The sequence below is a fragment of the Hydractinia symbiolongicarpus genome, chromosome 14, assembly GCF_029227915.1.
Source record: "Hydractinia symbiolongicarpus strain clone_291-10 chromosome 14, HSymV2.1, whole genome shotgun sequence".
NCBI classification, from domain to species: Eukaryota; Metazoa; Cnidaria; class Hydrozoa; order Anthoathecata; family Hydractiniidae; genus Hydractinia; species Hydractinia symbiolongicarpus.
The window spans coordinates 14,244,622-14,267,815 of NC_079888.1; the positions used below are offsets into that span (position 1 = coordinate 14,244,622).

A 23,194-nucleotide genomic window follows, 5' to 3' on the forward strand; every position below is an offset into this window, starting at 1 on the left:
CTGCATCCGTTTGTCACAACTACACGATCCTATACATTTTCTTGATCAGCGTTTCAAGATCTATATGATGAAGGCAACAGGCATACACATTTCTGAGAAAAAAAAATTGTGTTCTGACAGGTCTCTGCTGACATCATAAAATTTAAATGACGGTTGTTTTTCTCTGTTATCCTGCCTAAGTGGATTTTTCCACAGTCCTTATCGACTAGTCTATATAATAATACGCCAGTTCTGTCTGTCTCTCTGTGACTTTTGCAAAGTGGATAAAATTTCTTTGATAAAGTCTATAAAACGTCGTCTAAAAATTTGTTCTGTAAATTACCAAACTTTGACGTTAAAGCAATTTTGACGTCAAAGGAAAGTATATTAAGATTAGTAAAACCATTGCATTGCACTTTTAAATTTTAGGCTAAATAACTTGGAAACGGGTGGAAATAACTGACGTCATCTCCTGCGCAGGTAACTAGGGACCACCTGGGACCAACTTGGGTATCTTTCCCAAACCTGGGTCCTTGAATCCGTTTCGGAATGGACGGGTTGATGACGTCGACACAAAACCTACAAACCCTAATATCTCTGCAACCGTTTGTCAAAAGTTCGTGTTCCTATACATTTTCTTGATCAGCATTTCAAGATATATACGATGAATGCAACGGGTGTACGAATTTGTGAAGAAATTTTTTTTGGAACTTTTTGTAGGGACTTTGCTGACGTCAGCAAAATTTTTATACCCTATATCTCCTTAGACGTTTTTCAAAAACATACGATACTATACATTATTTCGATCAGCGTTTTAACCTCTGCACATTACAGACAACAAATGACTAAATTTCACCAGTTTTCTTTTTGTATATGCACTGCTGACGTCAGCAAAAAATCTAAAACAACCTATTTTTCCATTGTTCTTCTGCACCTTAGTGGATTTTTTCACGGACCTTATCGACTAGTTTATAGAATAATTAGGCCATGAAAGGTATGCGACTTATGCTTACAGATGTCTAATAGATAAATATGTAACATAAATGTGTAGCATAGCAAAACGAAATTATTAAAATTATTAAATGAGCATTGAGCGAAACTTCCCCTTCCGCGAATTAGGTTGGCGGAAGTCACTTTACTGAATATAGGGATTTCTTAGTTTTGCGCAATATGCAACAAAAGACTTACAGGAGGAAGAATCCTCCCCCTTCTCAGTATTTTCAGGGTTAACACAACTTATATCCCCTGTGTTTCTCTTATTACACACTTTCACACATTTTAACCAAACTGGTCATTATTCTAATTTTTCTACTATTCTTTACGATATACATTTTGTGTCAGAATCGTTTCACTTGAAAAAAACTTTTATCAGTCTGATGTAATTGATACTGAAATGTTTATAGTAAAAATATGTTGTTTTTGGATGATGTTAAATAAACTTTGGTCATATATAATTGGTAGTCCTTGAGACTTTCAACAAAACGTGGCATAATACCCTCTTCAATATTTCGTTCATGTTTAACACTTAAATTTACAATCATAACATAAGAAAATGTGCGATATGTTTTTTTTGCTTTTAGAAAAATTTAAAGTACTTTGCTGGCGTTTCATTTCTGACATAAACTTCCAATCCAACATCACTCGTGTTATACATAAAAAAAAGTTGTTAGCTTGAAGCTGTTTCATAATCATCGTAACCTTTATTGCTTCTCTCAAGACAAGTGTAATTAGCTTGGGAAACGTCTTTTTGTGACAGTGATAATTCAGTGTAATGCTTATTTGTCTGAAATTATAGAAACGAAATTATTGGTAATCTCAACTTTTAGCACTAGTTGTTACAGCTTGTGTGAAAAACAATTTACAAATAATAGGGAGATATTTACTAGCCTGATCAGATTTACTCATTTCCATATTGACTGAATTAGGTGAAGAAATCTCATCATACAGATTTCCCTATAAATATAAATGTTTAGCAGTACATACTTGGTTCGTCAATTTTACATAACTTCTATAGATTAAAAATATTTTAAAAAACGTAAAAAAATGTGAATTAAATTTACTTGCGCAGGCGATTCATTTTTGTTTTTCCAATTAATTTTTATTCTAAATAATAAAAGAATGCATAGAAATGTAATTTCTATCCAGTAAACCAGGTTCATGTAAGTGGTATCGGTTTCTTAACAACTGGCTTTAAAAATATTAATAAATGAACGTGTAATATAATGTACTTACATCAATAAATTCTTCCTTTTTCCAATATAGATCATAAAACATAAAATTAGTAAAAATCCAACCAAAAGAGATAATACAACAATAACTACATTTTCAGTTTCAGTACTACATTTGTGAACAATAACAATGCGTGTTTTTCTTGTTGCATTAGTGGCAGTAATTTCTGTTGTTGTTGTTGTTTTTATTGTTTTGTATTCTGTTGCTTTTGTTGGTTTGGGTGATGGTGATGTTGCAGGTAGTGCGCTTAGATCTATGAAAAAAAATTGATGTAATATAATTAATATAAATTTTAGGACAGAGAAAGTGATTTATCTTAAAGATACGTGACGTTATATTGTATAATTTCTGCGCTGAATATATAATAATATAGTATAACTATATTGATTTTATAGATTTAGGACATGCAAGAAACATTCCCTTCATATTTAATCACCACATATCTTGTCGCAGAGTAGCGTAAGATATTCTTCCCTGTATCATCCAAGCAATTTATAAAGAGCTTGATTTTAACGGGATTAACGGGATTTTGTAAAAATGAGTACCAGAAAACAAAAGACTGGTATTATTTCTACGTGTACATGAATTTACTTGAGGTAGGCGTATTTTGTACACTATGCAAGGAGATTTAAAAAAAACATCTTAAAAATATTTTTCTTCTTACTTTCGGGAAAATTAGGACTTGATTTTCTTTTAAAAAATGTTTGCTTACTTACACGAAGCATTTCCTTCATATTTAATCATCACACATCTTGTCGCAGAGTAGTTTAAGATATTCTTCCCTGTATCATCCAAGCAATATATGAAGAGCTTGATTAACATTCCATCCCAGTGTTTTTTGAAACCTATTTCAACCTAGAACACAAAATAGTAATTTTATAATCACATAAGTATAATTAACTGTTTTCAAGAATATGACATACTTACAAATTGTTTCGCATAATTAAATTGATAAGTCAAAGTTTTTTTCAATTTTTCGCCCATGTATGAATCCCAAACTGATGATGTTGCTACGTTTACGCTTTGAACATCTATTCTTCCAGCTGTGTGATTACTACAATTTGTTCCGTTTGGATAGGACGTCTTCTGCTGTAATGTCACTCTCAAACTTTTTTTAAATGCATCTCTCGAAACAAATCCAATAAACTGATCCGGCCATAAATAAAACATCAATTCACAGCCTAATATAAAATGAATCTTTGTGAGTGTTTCTTCTCATTACTAATTAATAACATAAAATTTATTAAAAAAAAACATAGTTATCACTTAAAACTAACGCTTGAGTCAAAACTATGCACACGTGGGAAAGACTATAAGACCAGGGCAGATTTTACTGTGGTCGTTCTGACATCTTAAACAAGTAATCCAATTATGATACGTGATGATAATTTGAGTTAACTCATTCCCATTCGCGATATTATAAAAGTTGTAAATCGTGATCATGCTTTAATACTCCAATTGTTTGGAGTGTTAAAGCATATATACTACAAGAGATTGAATGTATTAACTTTTTTTAACAGAAGTTTTAAAAGAGACATATAAAGTGGTATTAAAGACGTTTTGTGCCGGCTGAGAAGTGGGACTTTCCGACTTTAGGTTTTTTTTAATGTTGTGAATCGACATTTCTCGTTTTTTTATGTGAAAAGAAGTAGTTAATAAACTCTTTGTAAGATTTTCTTTCATAATTTTAAAAAATCTAAAAAGTCTTTTATTTTGTTCGTTCTAATACTTCAAACACTTTTTGTCCATCCCTATACTGCGATTACAGTTGAGAAAATATATCCGATTTATGAGTCAAGATAATAAAAAATAGAAATTTATTCGGATTGCGGTTAAACTAGACTTTGCAAATTTATTAAAGCTTTTTCCGAATTGGTTTGAATCCGTAACAATTGCTCGAATCCGTATAAATTTTCGAACGTAAACTGACCATAAAGCATAACACGAAGGTGATATTATTTTTGTGTATGAGTGCAAAAAGGTGAAAACGAATAACCTTTCCGTTTTCACAATATTTATTTTCGTTTGAATCGGGATACTTTCTTTGAATCCTGAATACGTCACATCCTTCAAGAAGTCTGAGAGCTCCACAACTCGCGTGTAAAAGACTTGTTTACTGCTTGTATCGTTCGTTGATAAGATGTCTTGTAATGATAACGAAGATTACAACTTAGAAAGCTCAGAATCGGATAATTCTTTTAATAAAAAGGATTATACGAAGCTATAGCTTTTTCGCACGATTTCGCACCTCTTGTGTCTCACAAAGAAGAAATTAACAACGGTGTAAAATGTAACGAGGTTTCTATCAATGACACAGAACTATGCACTGGCAATACAAATTAACGCGAATGTGAAAATTGTAAATCGATGGAAACACATACTGATAGTGTGTGCTGGTATGGAATTAAACGAAACTTCTGATGATATTTCTTCAAGGTAGGAGAAGAGATATACAGCAACAGTTTTTGAATGATGTACAATTTTCTTTGTCAACGTCTTTCTTTTTTAATAAGTATTTCATCACTTTTCTTGTTAGCTACATTCTTTTCATCAAGAAAGTTCATCTTTTACTTCAGTAAAATATTCCTTTACCACTTCTTTCTGACTTCAAAAGTGAATTTAACGAAAATCATGAAGAATACTAAGCCACTTTTATCGTAAAACATTTTATTTTTGTTTCATGAAGTGCAGCTCTACCATCAATAATTAATAACTGCTTTGATCAAAGTGTTAGTTCAATACATTCTTTGCGCTTCGCAGCAGCAGTTAAACTTTTTTCCAAGTTCTTTTCAAGTGACAAACACCGAACTAGTGGTTTATTTCGGGATGTTTTTTCTTTAGAATGCGCGGAATTATACATGGTGATATGTTGTTAATGTTGAAACTCTCAGTTTGTGGTTACGCAATTATTTAGTTGCGTTACTAAAACCAGTTCTCCATTAGACTACTGGTTCGGTGATCCTCACAAAGTATGTACCATACTTTGCTCTTTAACCAGGACAGTCACTTCACCCATCAACTATCGAATTACCTTCTTTTGCGGCACACCCAGAATAGATGTTGTTTCAATTTTTGTTATACAAAGTGTTTCATTTTGGAAAAAGAACGGACTTTTGAATATCATGGAAGGTGAACTCAGAAAAAAACTAAAGTTTGAACATGCTCATCATTTGGACAATTCGGGCGTATGTATTTCCGGAATATAATATAGCTGCAGAAAGTAATAGGTTCCTGCAGCTCTTTCGTTTACGATAGGCTAAGACTGCCAGCTGGAAACATTTTATTTTGAAAAATTATATTAAGAATGATAAGAGTTCCACGTTTCACCGCACGAGTAATGCACGTTGTTGTAAACACGTAAAACAAACATGAAATAATAGTAATAGGCAATAAAATCAAAATACTTCTGTCCAATTATGTCGTCGAAGTGAATTTTTAGTGGCGGTAAGGATGAAGAATTGTTGGAAGGATTTTTATCGGCACTGACGATATCATGATCACTTTACATATTTTAAAGATCTTTTGTTGATTGTATCTCAACATTTTTACGATGTATGGCCTCTACGGGATCACATTTGGTTCTAAAGGATCTCGTAAAAATATTTGTTCCAACGGATTTCTCCACTCTCCAGGGTGTACTTCAAGATCAACACCATCCCCAAGAATCAAAGGCTCACTAAAAAGGAGGAGGTCACTGAAAAAAAGATGATTAGTATGACACAATCTATAGCACAACCGGTAACTTGGCAATGGCATAACTGATATAAAACGCATATAATATGATATAAGACTTATCTTCTTGATGTAGTTACTCTGACTTTTCGGGCTTACTGAAAAATAAAAATTGTTGGAACAGCATCGTTGGTCAGCTGTTTTCTAAGTTCAGCTTAGAAAGTAACCTAAGTTAAAGAGCGCCGGTGGTATGACGTTACATTTACCACCTGAAAAAATCCGGAAGGTTGTTCCATCTAAAACGCTTCTTTTTAAAAAGAAAGAAAACGAAACAAAACTGACGAGCGCTGCGAAAGATGCGTAGCTAGCTGGACAATTTTTCTATTTCAGTATTTTATTTTATTGGAAATTACTGGGTGTTTGTATTGGAAATTGATACCATTTTACTTTGAGATGAAAATGTACAAAACTTTATTTGACTGTGTGGTGTTGATGTGTACAAACAAAAAGAATGAGAGGACGGGAATTAAAAAGTCTTTTCTACAAATTGGCAATATTATATAAAACTTTTTACCAGGCGATCTCTTTTAAAGAACTGTCTGTATAGTGCGACGAACAAATATAAAACCTTTGATTGCTTAGTAGATCACCTGCACGACGTATTTTGTTGGGTCATTTTTGTCTGAGTTCTTTCTTGTTCAAAGACTGAAATCTGTGAAAACAAACATCTTTACATTTCTCTGATCGATTGATACATCCAGCGCAAAACAACTAACCATGTGTCAAATCGATTTGAAGGTAAAATATATACGAAAAGTGATATAAATTTAAAATAAAAGCCTTAACAATAACCTTTTTTGAGCGCACTCAAAGTTTTTGGACGATGTGGCGTCGTTATTTATATTCGATCTAGTCTAAAATGAAATTGTGCTTGTCCGTTTTTCCATAAAAGAAAAAATTATTGTTGCAGAGGTTAGTACAATAATTATGAATGAGGAAAACAAGTAAAGTAAATAGTTTTTTTTTTTATTTCTTATGCTATTCTTAGTACGTAAAAAGAAAAAAAAGTAAAAAAGATTTTCACTAGAGTTCCCCTCTAAGCGGATCAACAAAATCAACTTTTCCTATTCAGAATTAAATCCACAAAAACAAATCTACGTAGTAAGGTACAACTTTTGCTAGAATTTTGTATAAAAAGCCTGGTTTCAGCACATATTTATTTTTATTTGGTCTATGCCCCACCATTATTAATTTAGGGTATTTAACGTAAAATTCTTTTTCATTTGAAAAAACGAAGTAAAATATAAAATAAAACAGAGAACTCCATTTCAATCTCCAAAACTTCTATTCGTTATTGTAGGTCTGTGTTCTTTATATTCTGGCTTCAGGTTTGTGTTTATTACAGTTGATTACAAGAGTAAAAATAAATATCAACATTTACCTGCTTCATGCATATATGTAACACATTTTATAGTTTGCATCGCGCTTTCTTTCATAACGTAAGTTCCATTTTCACACGTACTCCCATTAGTAAGCCTATCTCCAGTCTTTTGTCGTTCAATTTGAAGTGAGTTTGCGAGTGGTAAGCAAAAAAGCATCAGTTTGATAACACACATAAAGTTCATCACTAAATTATGAAACCTAAAAAAAAATATTTTGGTAAATGGCTTATCTTGTTACAATTACCAATTACAGTCTAACTGGTCTTCAGGAAATTTTCTCAACCGTTTCAGCAATTTGTAAAAGGTATGGAGCAAGAAACACGCACGTATCAACCACAAGTCTCTTCGTCGTTGCCCGTTCAACGCACTTAATACAGATAATCAATCAATGTCAAGTTTATAACTATAAAACATTAATCCCTAAAAAAACTACTTATTCGATGTGAAGTATCTAAAAATATTGGACAGTAGTCGAATTTAAATGTTTTTTCTTACTAACAGGATACTTGCAGAATTTCGTATTTCAAAAGTGACAATAGAAACAGAGCAAACCTTTCTTTCTTAAGCAAAGTGGGCGAAGGACATCGTTTATATTGGTGCTCAAGATTAAAGTTATATCATATATTTTTATTTTTTTAGTTGAAAACAATTGTTGACGAAAAATTGTTGATGCGTTAGGCAATAACTATATACACATTTTCCATGTTCTCATTTTTTAACCCCAACTGAGAAAAGAATTATGTGAACATTTCAATCATTACTTATATAATATATAAACTATAATATAATAAATAACATCTTTAATAAAACTTTCTCAAGTATTTTCCATAAAATTTCGTATCCTTTAAAAAAAGGGAAAGAAAAGACCAAAATTTAAAAATAATCTTAACCCGAAAATATAACAGGCAAGGTAAACATCAGTGTGTAAGACAAACAAACCAACTTTTGTTGTTGTTGTAGTCTCTGCGTATTATCTGTTTTGTTTTACCAAGTCTCTCTGCTTATGAAAGTAGTTTTATATATACTTATAAACAACGTCTGAAACGAAATTACAAGGATTATAATAACTTTTGAAAGACATAATCCAAGAATTAAAAGTCGTCAAAATTAATGAAGGAGATTTGCATGGTTACTATGCAGATTTGTGTTTAATTGTATATTTCTTGCATGTATGACTACCGTTTGTTGACACACGCTGTTCAGTTGTGTAAGTTGTATATACAATTTTCGTCATCTTCTCGATGCTGAATGCTTCAACAGAAAATCGTTTTAGCTTAAACAAATGCTATAGAGCTGTAAAAAATTTGCAGTTATAAGTCTGATGAAAAGAATCGATGAGACATGCTTAGAAACAACCTACCCAGAAACGAATAAATTGAGTCGTGAAACTAAGTTGCTGAAGTGAGATATAATTCCGCAATTAGGAAGCAGTAAATTAGTCAATAAATTTATTTTAATATATATAATAGTATAAATAAATAGCAGATTGGCGGTTCCATTTTCATTTGTTCTATTAGATACTACAACTCTGACTGACATGAAATCTGACATTGTATGGAAGTTCCACACATATTCAGGGCCCTCGAATCTATGCTTAAACTATTGGCAAAATTTGGAAAAAAGTCCTGGATTGTCGCCTGGTATCATTGTTGTTACTTTTCCTACTTGGGAAACATTTTAAAGTTTTAACAGCAAAAATAATTGTGGAACATGTCCCTTGGTTTCCCGGACCCCGAGTCAAGTTTGTAACTTTTAATCTAGGGAAAAAATTGTGGTGTGTAGATTGCTGCTATATACTTTTGCTTTAAGAAAGAGAGGTGTATTCTTTTTGTACACAAAATGCTGTTTCCAGAGCTTATGTTGAATTTATTAGAAAAAAATAAAAGAACCTAGCAATTCAATTAATCGTATTATCCTCTATATTATAATCTCTTAAATAATAGCCGTATTCTGTCTGTTCAAAATGGTTGCGGGCAGCTTTTTTCAGAAAAATAGCGAGGGGCCCGATTTTTACGGACCTGCGTTTTTCGGCTAGACGCCGTTAAATTCGGGAATAATTTCGGAATCGCGCCAGAACCGGATAAATAAAAAACATGCTACGGAGGCCATTTCAGTTTAAAAGTGACGGTGCCAAGTTTGCAGATCACCTTTTTATCTTCTCTAAGCTTTTTAATTTTGTTTTCTTTCTGTTTTCACATGTTAAGGCAAGGTATATTTTTTTACCTTTTTTACCCACGTACAAGTCTTAAATCACCACTTTTAAGATTTTGGCAGGGAACGTAGATCTTTACCCATCTTTAAGGCTAGCTAGCTAGCTATAATTAGCTTTACTTACTCATATTGTTTTAAATGTTTATTCAGTTTGGTGTACTATTATTCATTTGTGTTTGTTGTTGTGGCTATCTAACTATAGTTCTTTAGCTACCACCTCTCACTAAAAGCTATAAAGTAGCCAAATGCAGTTTGGCTAACAACAACATTCCTAATAATGATTACAGTATGCTAAATACAGTCAGGTTGCCACAGCTTTTAAATACTGTTAGGAAAATTTATTCGGGAAAATGAAATTGCTGAGTAATTTCTTTAACTGGACTGGGTAACGCCGGGCTGCTTCCTGATTTCTTTTAAAACCGAAGCGATAAAGATTTTTGGAAAATAGTATTACCCCTATGCTCATGTATGTAGTCTGGTGTTAACGAGGGGCTGTTTTCTGTGATTTTATTTACACCGTTGTGATAGTTTTTTTGGAAAATGGTATTACGCCTATTACTCATGTGTGACACAGTTTACCTGTAATAAACGTTCAACCAGATGTTAGGAGTAGCTTGTGTTGTCAGTTCTTTATTTAAATTGAAGTTGCGATAAGTTTTTTATTGGAAAAGGCAATTACGCCTATAACGTGTGTGTGACACCGTTTATACCTGTACTAAGTGCTCAGTCCGGTGTCACGATTAATTTGTTACTGTTTACTGAAACTTATTCCACAAAATAAAATAATTTTGACTTATTGTTTTTGCTATGACGGGGTAACAAATGGTTGTAAACTGTGCTTTTATTTTGGCTAAAGTTGTAGTAAAGTTATATTTTCCAAACTACATTACAACCGAAACACTATAATGTTGTGTGCGCTTTACTCGATTCACAACATATATTCTGCATACCTGTACTAAAGCGCTCCACCTAAATGTGTGACACTGTTTGCCGTTTTTATTATGCACTTAACTTGACCTTCATTGCTAGGCCGCACAGCTTCACGACATACTGTATACCTGTACTAAAGCGCTCCACCTGACCGTGTTGCACAGTTTGCGGTTCTTATTAAGCGCTTCAAGGCGTTCAACAACAGTGGCTTGTCGCTTACCCCGCGTTTCGACGCCGGTTCTCCCGGCTAGTACCCGTATACGTCTGTCCATCTTTCTGTCTGTCACGCAAAATGGTAGCTTAGCTGCGCAGGTAGCGAGACGCACGCAATGCGTTATAAAAAAAGAACGGACGAACCCGTGGATTTTCCACGGGCTAATGACTAGTTTATTACAATAGTTACAATAAATTCTACTGACTTAACAAGTAGCTACTATTATTAAGAAAAAAGTACGCACATGAGTAGACACATGAGTGTAAATTTCGTAGTTTGTTCCCACAAGTAGTAGGTTGTTTGTACAATTTTAAACTTGAACTTGTCAAAGTTTACTGTTTTTATCAACATATCTTGGTACTTGTGGAGACTGACGTGGATTATTTCGTCATTTCCTTATGCTAGAAAGTGCAACGAGCCACTTTTAAACGTTTCTGGGCCTACCTCCGTGTAGTTTATGCCAACTTTTGTTTGTTTTTTATTTGGTTTGTTTGTTTGTTTTAAGTTACATCTATGTTGTAAACCGAGTTGGATTTTAAATCACGTTGACCGAAAGTCAAGATGGCTCAAACCAAGTAATCCTGGGCATATTACAGTAAACCAAACAGTTTCGACTTATATTCTTTTTAAACCAAGTTGACCACATGCATGAATTTAACTCGCTTCATTGTCCTTTGTAAAGTTCCCGATATATTGAAGTCTGAATAATAAGATAACAGGCTGAATTGGGTTCATAGTAGGCTTAAGTGACTGATGAGACATTTAAAAGTAAAAAGATGTATTTTTTAAAATAAAATGTGTACAAAGATTTTACACTTCAAGTTCAAAAAGAGTTTGTTGTGGCTGAAAATCATTCAACAAACTCTTTCTCTTTGGCGTACTTGAACAGATCTTCAGGCAATTGTTAAACTTCACTTTGCCGTCTATGCGTCAGCTAACTATTCACCAAAACGTTTTCTGTGCTCGTCAAGGTTTTGTTCCGCCATTTTGAACATCATGTGGCGAGTGAATAAATAAGTTAAACCAAGTTGGGAATTTCCGATCCGTTTAAATTGAGTAATATTATTGGACAAGGAGATTTAATATTAAACTTGGGTTACAAAACCATATCTAACAATGAAGATTTAGGAAATGAGTCAAAAAAGAAGAAGAAGCTTAAGCCAACTTAAATTTCTTTACCTTATATAAATAACTTAAATATAAAATGCTACAATGAAACTGCGTCGAACATCTATAACACAATAACCTGTATACATTTACCTTGTATCATTCTTGTAAACCATAGATCACTTAACACTTTGAAATATACTACGTTTTCAAAATCTAATTAAACTTAGCATACCAAATGTTAACTATAAAAAGTTTTTAATGGCAGCATATTTTGTGAAGTCATTAGAAACTTGAAACATACCGAAAATACCACTTTATTAATTCTAGAACAAATTTTAATGTTGAAGTTTCAGGAATCCAAATAAACGTTATTTAACATGTTTTTCTGTTTTTATGTAATTCGTATATAAAATGGTAAAAATTGCCCCAAAAACCAGTATTCGCGATCTTCGTGTTCGAAAAATACAGGAAATCAAATTAATCACATGTCCAAAATTTAAAGAATAATTAGGCCATGAAAGGTATGCGACTTTGGCTTACAGATGTCTAATACATAAATATGTAACATAAATGTGTAGCATAGCAAAACGGAATTATTAAGAAAAAATGAGCATTGAGCGAAACTTCCCCTTCCGCGAATTAGGTTGGCGGAAGTTACTTTACTGAATATAGGGATTTCTTAGTTTTGCGCAATATGCAACAAAAGATTTACAAGAAGCAGAATCCTCCCCCTTCTTAGTATTTTCAGGGTTAACGCATTTTATATCCCCTGTGTTTCTCTTATTACACACTTTCACACATTTTAACCAAACTTTTCATTATTCTAATTTTTCTATTATTCTTTACGATATGCATTTTGTGTCAGAATCGTTTCACTTGAAAGAAGCTTTTATCAGCCTCATGTAATTGATACTGAAATGTTTATAGTAAAAATATGTTGTTTTTGGATGATGCTAAATAAACTTCGGTCATATATAATTGGTAGTCCTTTAGACTTTCAACAAAACATAATACCCTCTCTAATATTTCCTTCATGTTTATCACTTAAATTTACAATCATAACATAAGAAAATGTGCGATATGTTTTTTTTGCTTTTAGAAAAATTTAAATTGCTTTGCTGGCGTTTCATTTCTGACATAAACTTCCAATCCAACATCATTTGTGTTATACATCAAAAAAAGTTGTTAGCTTGAAGCTGTTTCATAATCATCGTAACCTTTATTGTTTCTCTCAAGACCGGTGTAATTAGCTTGGGAAAAGTCTTTTTGTGACAGTGATAATTCAGTGTAATGCTTATTCGTCTAAAAATATAGAAACGAAATTATTGGTAATCTCAACTTTTAGCACTAGCTTGTGTGAAAAACAATTTACAAATAATATGGAGATATTTACTAGCCTGATCAGATTTACTCATTTCCATATTGACTGAATTAGGTAAAGAAATCTCATCATACAGATTTCCCTATAAATATAAATGTTTAGCAGTACATACTTGGTTCGTCAATTTTACATAACTTCTATAGATTAAAAATATTTTAAAAAACGTAAAAAAATGTGAATTAAATTTACTTGTGCAGGGGATTCATTTTTGTTTTTCCAATTAATTTTTATTCTAAATAATAAAAGAATGCATAAAAATGTAATTTCTATCCAGTAAACCAGGTTCATGTAAGTGGTATCGGTTTCTTAACAACTGGCTTTAAAAATATTAATAAATGAACGTGTAATATAATGTACTTACATCAATAAATTCTTCTTTTTTCCAATATAGATTATAAAAAATAAAATTAGTAAAAATCCAACCAAAAGAGATAATACAACAATAACTACATTTTCAGTTTCAGTACTACATTTGTGAACAATAACAATGCGTGTTTTTCTTGTTGCATTTGTGGCAGTAATTTCTGTTGTTGTTGTTGTTGTTTTTATTGTTTTGTTTTCTGTTGCTTTTGTTGTTTTGGGTGATGGTGATATTGCAGGTAGTGAGGTTAGATCTATGAAAAAAAATTGATGTAATATAATTAATATAAATTTTAGGACAGAGAAAGTGATTTATCTTAAAGATACGTGACGTTATATTGTATAATTTCTGCGCTGAATATATAATAATATAGTATAACTATATTGATTTTATAGATTTAGGACATACAAGAAACATTCCCTTCATATTTAATAATCACACATCTTGTCGCAGAGTAGTTTAAGATATTCTTCCCTGTATCATCCAAGCAATTTATAAAAAGCTTGATTAACATTCCATCCCAGTGTTTTTTGAAACCTATTTCAACCTAGAACACAAAATAGTAATTTTAAAATCACATAAGTATAATTAACTGTTGTCAAGAATATGACATACTTACAAATTGTTTCGCATAATTAAATTGATAAGCCAAAGTTTTTTTCATTTCTTCACCCATGCGAGAATTCCAAACTGCTGATGTTGCTATGTTTACGCTTTGAACATCTATTCTTCCAGCTGTGTGATTACTACAATTTGTTCCGTTTGGATAGGACGCCTTCTGCGGTAATGTCACTCTCAAACTTTTTTTTTTAAATGCATCTCTCGGAACAAATCCAATAAACCGATCGGGCCATAAATAAAACATCCATTCACAGCCTAATATAAAATGAATCCATGTAAGTGTTCCTTCTCATTACTAATCAATAACATAAAATTTATTAAAAAAAACAGTTATCACTTTTGATTTTGTAACATTAAACGCAACCTTCGGAACAAATCGAATAGTGTAAGTGGGCCAAATATAAAACGACCATTCGCATTCTAAGGTTATATTAGATTTTGTTAGTATAAATTCTTTTTATTACGTAATGAATAACACATATAATTTATCATTTTAAAAGATCCAATGGTTGCTTTTAAGAGCAATTTGTCTTTGTTAGATTTATTTTCTATTAATTTTCCATTTTCAGCACTGTAAGTAGTAGGTATCTTACAGTGCCAAGGAAGAAAACAATATGATTATATTAACCAATAACAAATCTGATAAATAGTTTATGTTATAAAAGAAATAAATGTTAAGCAAATTCAGCAAGGTCAAATCGGATATTCGTAATTGTTTAGTCGAGCTTGTGATATCAATATCAACAAAACGAGACTGAATAATTACGATATCCGATTTTACCGCGCTGAATGTTTCTTTTATCATGCACCATCGAAAGGGAATGAAATGACAAGAACAATTTATTTTGTTTAACACAATCAGCAATTTTCAAACTTGTTTTTGTTTTTGTCTTTTTCGTTGTTTTTGTTTCTTGTTGTTTTAAACGTTCGCGCTTCTGTTATTTTCAGCTCTCCGTCTGATTGCTTATCTTTTGTGTACTACTATAGAAAACAATAAAAGATGGAGTGCGATATATAATACATCATTTGTTTGATAACTTCTCATTTTTAATTAGTTCTAATTCTTCATCTGATTGACTTGCATGTAATTTTATAAAAGAACTATATTTATAAGTGCCAGCGAATCTGTCGAATATATCTCGAGCAGATATTCAATGCCATATCGGAAAAGTGAGACTCGGGACTCTTGTCACCCTGTTGCTATTATAGAGAGTTACAATAAAGGTATTTGCAAGTATTGTTTGTGTATAATTATTATTATAAACATTATTTATCATGCGCAATTACAGTATCTTTATCTTTCACACCTTGGAATAATAAAAGGTTAATCTGTTCATATAGCGCTACAATAATGACGAAAAATAGATGATGAGAAGAAAGATACACACTAATGGAAATTGTGTTTCAAAGATTTTAACAATACCACCAGCTTGAAATAGTCTCCCAAATTTGACATGTACAAAATTTCCCGGAAACAGAAAATTGGAAGAGGATCGTTCCCTACTGTTTACTGTTCACAGTTACTCAAAAAACTGTGTAACTGTGAGAACACAAGGGCCACAACAAAGCTATGAAGGAGCTAAAATATAAAGAGTGGGGTAAAACAGGCAAAAAGTTAGGGAAGGAAGCTATGATGATGGGGCTAAAACATAAATATTTAAACTTCAAAAATGATAAAATAAGAGGAAAATTAAAAACAATCTAAGAAAATTTAAAAGATTTAAATCTACAAGCAAAGAACATTTGAGGACTTCCTTCAAGTTTAGTGTTCTTTTCTGGTAGATGTTTTACACGTGTATATCTTTTGTTATTGTTTTTAAAGTGTCCGAATTATCAACAGACTTGAACCTAATCTATTTTTTATCTTTCCCTTCATCGAGTTTGAATTCTTCGCATCACACATTGTGTTTTATACTTATCCCAGTAACGACTATAATGTTGAGCATGAGGTTTTCTTTCCTCTTTTGACGATTTTTTTACATTTTGTTCCTTGCTCTATATATTTTTTTCACAGCTTATATTGTGTATATTTTTTATTAAAAACAACACATTGTTGACTTTCGATACTTCTTTTGGTCTGTTTTTTGCGGAGAGTAGCGGAGCCTATTTCCTCATTATATAAGCCAAATATAAGGGAAAAGAAGTACGATGGAGAGTATATAGCATTTCTATGCGATTTCGTCCCTATACATCCGAATTATAAAAATTCAAACAAAAAATCACAGTAATCCAGCAATTTAATGTGGTCATTCTTTAGTACAGTTTATAGTAAGCGAGACAACGTGTTTATCAAGGAGCAAAGCGATGGAGTGTTTGTTGTTTTTTAAAGATGGTGCCAAGCGGACGAACTGATATTTTCAAGAAAACGAAAGAGGGAAGTATGAATAGCTAGCTAGTATATCACTATTTTTTACATGTAATGAACCTCTTCTCACCCACACCTAACTAGCAAATAACTACCAACATATGTGGCAAAATAAGCTGGTATAACACTACCAAATTGGCTAGCTAGCAGCATAAACTAGGTAGTTAACCAGCACAAAACTGTTTTTCTCACTAGCTACTTATCTGACATAAAACTGGCTACTTGGCCGGCATAAAATTAGCTATGTTGCTAGATTTAAATGATCCTTAAGACATATTTTCTAGTCACAATGAGTTAATTATGCTCTGATTAGGAAAGTACCATCAAATATCTACAATTATCCACAAAATATGTTGGTTCTAACAATTTTAGACAAAAAACTAAGAACCAAAAGTTTAGCCAAATCAGCAAAAGAACATTGGTATAGACATATATTCTTTTTAGCAGAAGAGCCTGGACTTTTTTTATAAATAAAAGAATAAATGCAACCTCCATAATGTGTTTTTTGCAACCTTGTCCCTAGTATTTATTTTGAAAAATATAGTGAAAATGGAAGGTTATGTAGAGCTATCACTATTTTTCACTTTTAGGTCATTCACACCCCTAAAAAGCTCCCTAACTAAAGCATAAAACATAATTTAGTGGCTCAGATTTTCTAGCTAAATAAAGAGGGTGCCGATAAGCCGCAAACGCCCGCATATATACGGGCGAGTTCGGGCGACTTTTCGAATTAAATTGACGGTTGTCGGCCGAAACCGCCCGCACTTTCCCGAACTCGCCTGGAACATTCCCGAAATGCAACACCTTGTAACATAAACATGGCGGACGACAGTTAAAAGAATGCGTTTGAAGAGAAAGGAGTTAATAAAGTTTATATATAAGTTATTTATCAAGTAAATCTTATCACAAATCATAAAAAACAGTTCTTTTAAGAACTTCGCTATCACATAGTTAGTTCATTTTAATTTTTATACTTTTTTAAATAATTCTTCGAGAGTCATTTGTGGTGAATCTTTTTTTTTTCGGGCATTGTTCGGGACTATGCGGGTTTTTGCAGGCAAATACCCGACCTTTTTTCAAAAAGCCGAACTCGCCCGAAAACGCCCGCACTTTTTACGGCGTATGCGGCTTATCGGCACCCTCGTGCTAAATATACCAAACTAGGTGCCATATTTTTTAGTAAAAAGACTGTGAGCATATATAAGATGCACATGTAAAGTTTTTCATATATATATAATCATGCCCTGTTGGTCAAATGGCTATGACACTCATGCAAATGAGAGATCCAGGTTCAAATCCTGGACAGGGCTAGGAAAAACATAATTATCTTGCACTTACAACAACCAGGTAAATGTTTCGCCTTTTTCGTGGACTTCTCTAATTATTTCTATATCTTGACTTTTTAATGTTGTTGTCATTGGAACCAAGTTAACTTTTAATCTCAGATTTATTAAAAATTGATAGTTTTTTTGGCGTTATGACCGATTGTTTAAATATTTGTATTGGCACATAATTCTGCTAACATATATATATATTGTACTGTATATATATTGAATTGAACTGTATATATATTGTACTGTATATATATTGAACGGATATAAATTTGAGAGCTTTGTTTGAGCTACTGAATTTGAAATATTTGCATCTCAATATTTTCTATACTCCTGGATTAATATGATACATATCTTAGATATATCGAGTATACGAATCTTTGAGTTGTAGGGGGATTCTCTATTAAGGTGCCTGCCCCTGCCTTGCCGTTCCCTTGCCTTGCCTAACCCTGCCTTGCTGATTCCTCTTCCTGTTTCCTTGCCTGCCTTTGCCTACCCTTCCCATGCCTTTTCTGGTGCCTGGCTTCTATGCCCTTGCCTGTGCCTCTATGCCTTGCCTACCCCTGCCTTGCTGATTCCTCTTCCTGTTTCCTTGCCTGCCTTTGCCGTGCCCTTTCCTTGCCGTGCTTTGCCTTGGCAACCTCTCCGCAACACTTTCTATATTGATTACACATTTGCAAATATTGAGTACCGAGTCTCGAGTTCCGAATCCGGGATCCAGAATACCGGGTCCCAAATCCAAGTCCGGCTTTCCTATTCGACTAAGGACTGCATGTATAACCAAAATATTTCGTCAGACGCTCCCGCCTGAAATGCATGATAATAGATCTTATCTGTTCAGTCATTGTCATTGAATGCTATAAATATTATCATGATATAAACAAGACTGTTTATTCTAGTTTACGTTTTGACAGCCACATCTGTCATCGACCGCCAATGAACGAAATCATCTTTGGCCATTAGTTAGCTGCGAAAATAATAGAAGATCAAAACTAGTCAATCATATTCTATTAAGCGTGACACAAAGAATATCTTAATACGTTTAAATAGAGATAACTGCATCGATCATAGATTAGATTACTTACTTAAAACATTAAATTTAGACCATTCCAAGATGCATAAACAGAGAATTCCCGTACGCTTAATTTTTTTTGTCTACAGAATCTCCTTTATATGCTTTATCTAATATTTAGCTACCATTCTTAGCAATTACACAAAAGTTAATAACTGTAAAAACTCAAAAGAGTTTTTTTAAATTACCCCGAAACGTACGAATCAAAGACGGCGAGTGTATGGTATCGATTGATGCTACTTCGCTTTACGCAAATGTGCTGATAAAGGACACATTTTACATCATAAGGGAATAACTGTTAAATGATGATGAGTATGAGAACGAAACACATGTGACTTTAAATAATCTAATGTCCTTTATAAAAGTGGTACTTATGATACATAGTATTTATGTACCATCTTTACGCAAAACCAACTTATACTTATCAATATCTGAAATACCCACCTAATCATGAAATGTTTTGCAAAGAATGCGTACTCGTTAATTGACAGAGCAGTCAATGTAGTCAGTGGAGAAAATGAGTAAGAGAAAGGTTGTGTACCAGAAACAGGTAACATACCTCGTCCGGTATTAAAACATTATAAAATAAAGCCAGTCTTTCAATATCAACACACGCTACAGTATACTCCGCATCCGAAGGACAAAATATATGTAGAGAATCAATGCAATACTGCCTATGAAATCTTGTGTAAGGATTGTGAAGTTGTTTATGTCAGTTGAACGAGACGAATGTTCAAACAACGTGTAAAAGAGTACAAAAGGGACATCTACAAAGCTAATAAAGACTATAATGAAATTGCGGACCATAAATGAAAAAAGGACCAAAAAAAGATCATAGACTGTGAGAAGTGAAAAAACAAAAAAAAATAGTACAGACAGAAATATTCACATCAATAGTATTTCCTATCACATTTGAAATAAGAGCAACTTGGTTCGAGAAAACGTAACGAAAACAATACCTTTGTAAAAAGAAAAGATTATAATCAATCTGTTATTTCCATCTGGGTCCGTAAAAGGTTAAATAATTCAATTTCTGTGATGTGATTGGCTAATTTCGTTCTGCTAATTATCTCTGCAACTAATAAATAACCAAAGATGATTTCGATCATTAACCGTCAATGACAGCCGTAGCTGCCAAAAAGTAGCCTAGAACCGTAGCTTAAATTAAACTCATGTGTTCATAATATAATAATTAATATTTACATTATTCAATAACAACATTATTGCCAATATAGAGCAAGAACCATTGTAGTTTGACATACACCACAGTTGCTTATTAAACTTCAATCAAGATTTGTTCGAGAATGTATATCACATAGATTATGGCATTTAATATATGGTAAATCTCTTAATTTGTGATAAAGCTTGTTCCGAAAATTATTCCGTGCCATTTGAATAATCTAACTTCACGTAAAATAACAATGGAACAAAATTCTCTCTGTTATTATTATCACAGCTCCTTAGTCAATTTTAAATGACTATATGTAAAAATTAAGTGTTGTTAATTCGATAAAAATAATCTTCATATCAAAAGAAAATTTAGCAAGAACAATTTACTAATCCGATGAGGAAAAAATATAAACTTTCCGCGCCTTAGAAGTGCATTCGCTTATTGGTAGTAAGTATAATATACTATAAGCTTCTTGTAAATTGTCTAATCGAAATGTGAGATAAACCTAACTATCCGATAAATTTTATTATAACTGATCATGCCCAAACTTGTAGCTAAATGTTTTCCCTAACTTCTATGCTTTTACCAAACTTTATTTCATTTTCAGATTGATTTCCTCAGTAGTATCAATATTTATCCGATTGTAGTTTGCAGAAAAAAGGATACATAAATTTAAAACAGTAAAAAGAATATTTTGAGTTTTATCCAAAAAACCTTCGAACTTCGAAATGTTGTAATTTAAGTAATACTAATAAAACGAGTGATAGAGCACGTTTATAGACATACTTAAGGTTCCAAAAGATGGCAAAAATAACAATGTATATCAACATTTACCAGCTTGATGCATATAATTAACACATTCTATATGTTGCGTCACACTTTCTTTCATAACGAAAGTTCCATTTCCACACGTACTACCATTTGCAAGTCTATCTCCAGTCTTTTCTCGTGCAATTTGAAGTGCTTTGAAGAGTTTTAAGCAGAATAGTATTTTTCAGTCTAATTTGTTTATCGGCTATTTAAACATTACGTAATTACAAAGATTGACGTCAATAGCATTCAAACATTCGGAAAAGCCCTTGTATTGCATTCTTGACTTGGAAACGGGTCGAAATAACTGACGTCATCTTCGGCATGTGTAACTAGGGAACACCTGGGACTAAAATGAAATCAATTTTCAAAAGCTGTTCACAGGACCCAGTTCGAAATAGACGATTTAATAAATGGTGTTTAAATAATATGTTTAAACACCATGATCCTACACATTCTGTTATTAGCGTTTTAGGCTGTACACAACAAAGGCAACAAGTAAATAAAATTTCTAAAAAAAATTTATTGTCTACTGACGGGCTATTGCTAACGCCATCAAATCCAAATAGCATATCTTTTCCATTGTTCCTCTGTCTTATTGGATTTTTCCACGGGCCCTTTTAACTTTTTCCCATGTAGGGAGGATTCAATCCAAATTTCGTTTAAAATATCTCTTTTAGTGCTAATTCTAATATAATCAATCAAAAATGGATGGGAAAAATCAATTAATAAGCAGATGAAAAGGCACTAGACTTTATATGAGTTCAGCCTACTCGAAAGAGACCAAATAAGCTGACAATAATATGTTTCCGATGCTACAAAAGTGGCATATAATAAGCACTTCTCTGCAATGCTAAAACCTTAGCATTTGCTCTTATGCATAGGGTATAGACGTCGTTACGAGATGTTAAACAATTGTCAATGCTTTTCTCTAACAGTTAACTTCCTTACACTCCACTGGATGTTGACCATTTACAGGTATATAAAGTGGTCATTCTCCAGGCTTTCCAAAATAACTTTGCACTTCTCCGCATGTAACTGAAGTCAATTACGGGGAAGCAAGATAGAAATAAATACAGGCAAATTTTTCAATTGTTGCTGTAGTTCAGTGACATATCCTCCAGATGCTTTTATGAGTATCATTGACGTCATTGTCAATGTAAGAGAACATCAAATCGTTTAAAAATATATCAATTAGCAGGGGCCCGAAAATATGGCATGAAGGTACACCGATCAATATATCCTATCACATGCTCTATGTCCCATATACCCAAACGATTTATTTACGATTACTAAGATAAATTTTATAACAAGAAGTAAAAAACCATACCAAAGTATATTTGCAATATGAAGATCATGGTTAATGAATTAAATCCCTTACTAAGATCCATTAAAACAGCAGCCACAGTTTGACTCTGATCTAAAAAGCTGTACTAGTTATGCAACATATACAAATCACTATAGCCTTTCCTAAAACCGCTAAAAATGGTTAAAGTTTACTTTTCATAAATTCACTTATGTGACCAAACATAATTCGATCGAAAACTTTAGATATTGTACGCAATTTACTAACGATAGTTCTGTTTTTGACATTTCGAACGTTGTAGTAATTAATTAGTTAATAAAAAAATCTCTTTGAAGTCCATACATCCAACATGTTCACATTTTATATCTGTGTTTAAAGTAATTTCAATCGTAAGCAAAAATTTGTTTTCATGTGATAACAACTGAAACGAAACTTGTTAATTAACTTCTTACGTAAATCTGATTTGAAGGATTACATATTAAAAAATATGAATATATACCTCATTGATTTAATATAGATTTCAAAATATGTACAGATGGAAGTTTATAAAGTAAAGTAAAAAAGTCATTAAAGTGGAACCTCTTTACATCCGACATAATCTAACAGTTCGGTTTGTCTCGATTTGATTTGCCTCAAATAATATCGTCAAAAAAACTCACAACAAAAAATTCTTAAATTGAGAACTACTGTAAAATGGACATTCCATAAAGCGGACACTGGTATCCGCTTAATGGAATGTCCATTGGGTTCATTTTGGCCAGCATTGACCTGAAAAAAAGCGGACACTATTTTGGGTACTATCGTTTGGATCCATTTCTGTTAATACCGACCTTAATAAAGCGGACTGTTGTTTTATCTATTCACTTTATACTTTAACTTCTTTCAGAACAGTTATATACTAGTACTCCAAACAAGTGTTTGGAGTACTAGGCACTTTCTTTCTTTATCACTTAATGACTCTTCAAGCAATACTTACAAGGAGGGTTTTC

At 32.5% G+C, this 23,194-nt stretch overlaps 2 protein-coding genes across 9 annotated transcripts; both read right to left on the minus strand.

Moving 5' to 3' along the window:
• Positions 1–1,130: 1,130 nt before the first annotated feature.
• Positions 1,131–8,355, minus strand: LOC130624934 (uncharacterized). 2 transcript variants are annotated; one of them, XM_057439991.1, is made up of 7 exons: positions 8,262–8,355; positions 7,322–7,521; positions 3,136–3,389; positions 2,925–3,063; positions 2,212–2,461; positions 2,040–2,082; positions 1,131–1,932 (listed from the first exon to the last, which is right to left on the minus strand). In XM_057439991.1, the coding sequence occupies exons 2-7, from the start codon at positions 7,503–7,505 to the stop codon at positions 1,795–1,797; spliced, it is 1,008 nt and encodes a 335-aa protein (XP_057295974.1). In that variant the 5' UTR covers positions 7,506–7,521; positions 8,262–8,355; the 3' UTR covers positions 1,131–1,794. The 2 variants fall into 2 exon arrangements, with proteins under 2 accessions (XP_057295974.1, XP_057295973.1); XM_057439990.1 differs by lacking the exon at positions 8,262–8,355 and having other exon boundaries at positions 1,132–1,932; positions 7,322–7,799.
• Positions 8,356–11,832: 3,477 nt separating this feature from the next.
• LOC130624936 (uncharacterized) lies at positions 11,833–22,575 on the minus strand. Of its 7 annotated transcripts, none has more exons than XM_057439996.1 (7): positions 22,473–22,575; positions 14,149–14,405; positions 13,938–14,076; positions 13,530–13,782; positions 13,358–13,400; positions 13,185–13,250; positions 11,833–13,089 (listed from the first exon to the last, which is right to left on the minus strand). In XM_057439996.1, the coding sequence occupies exons 2-7, from the start codon at positions 14,392–14,394 to the stop codon at positions 12,973–12,975; spliced, it is 864 nt and encodes a 287-aa protein (XP_057295979.1). In that variant the 5' UTR covers positions 14,395–14,405; positions 22,473–22,575; the 3' UTR covers positions 11,833–12,972. The 7 variants fall into 7 exon arrangements, with proteins under 7 accessions (XP_057295979.1, XP_057295981.1, XP_057295977.1 ...); XM_057439998.1 differs by lacking the exon at positions 22,473–22,575 and adding an exon at positions 22,230–22,444 and having other exon boundaries at positions 13,181–13,250; XM_057439994.1 differs by lacking the exon at positions 22,473–22,575 and adding an exon at positions 22,281–22,442.
• Positions 22,576–23,194: the final 619 nt, after the last annotated feature.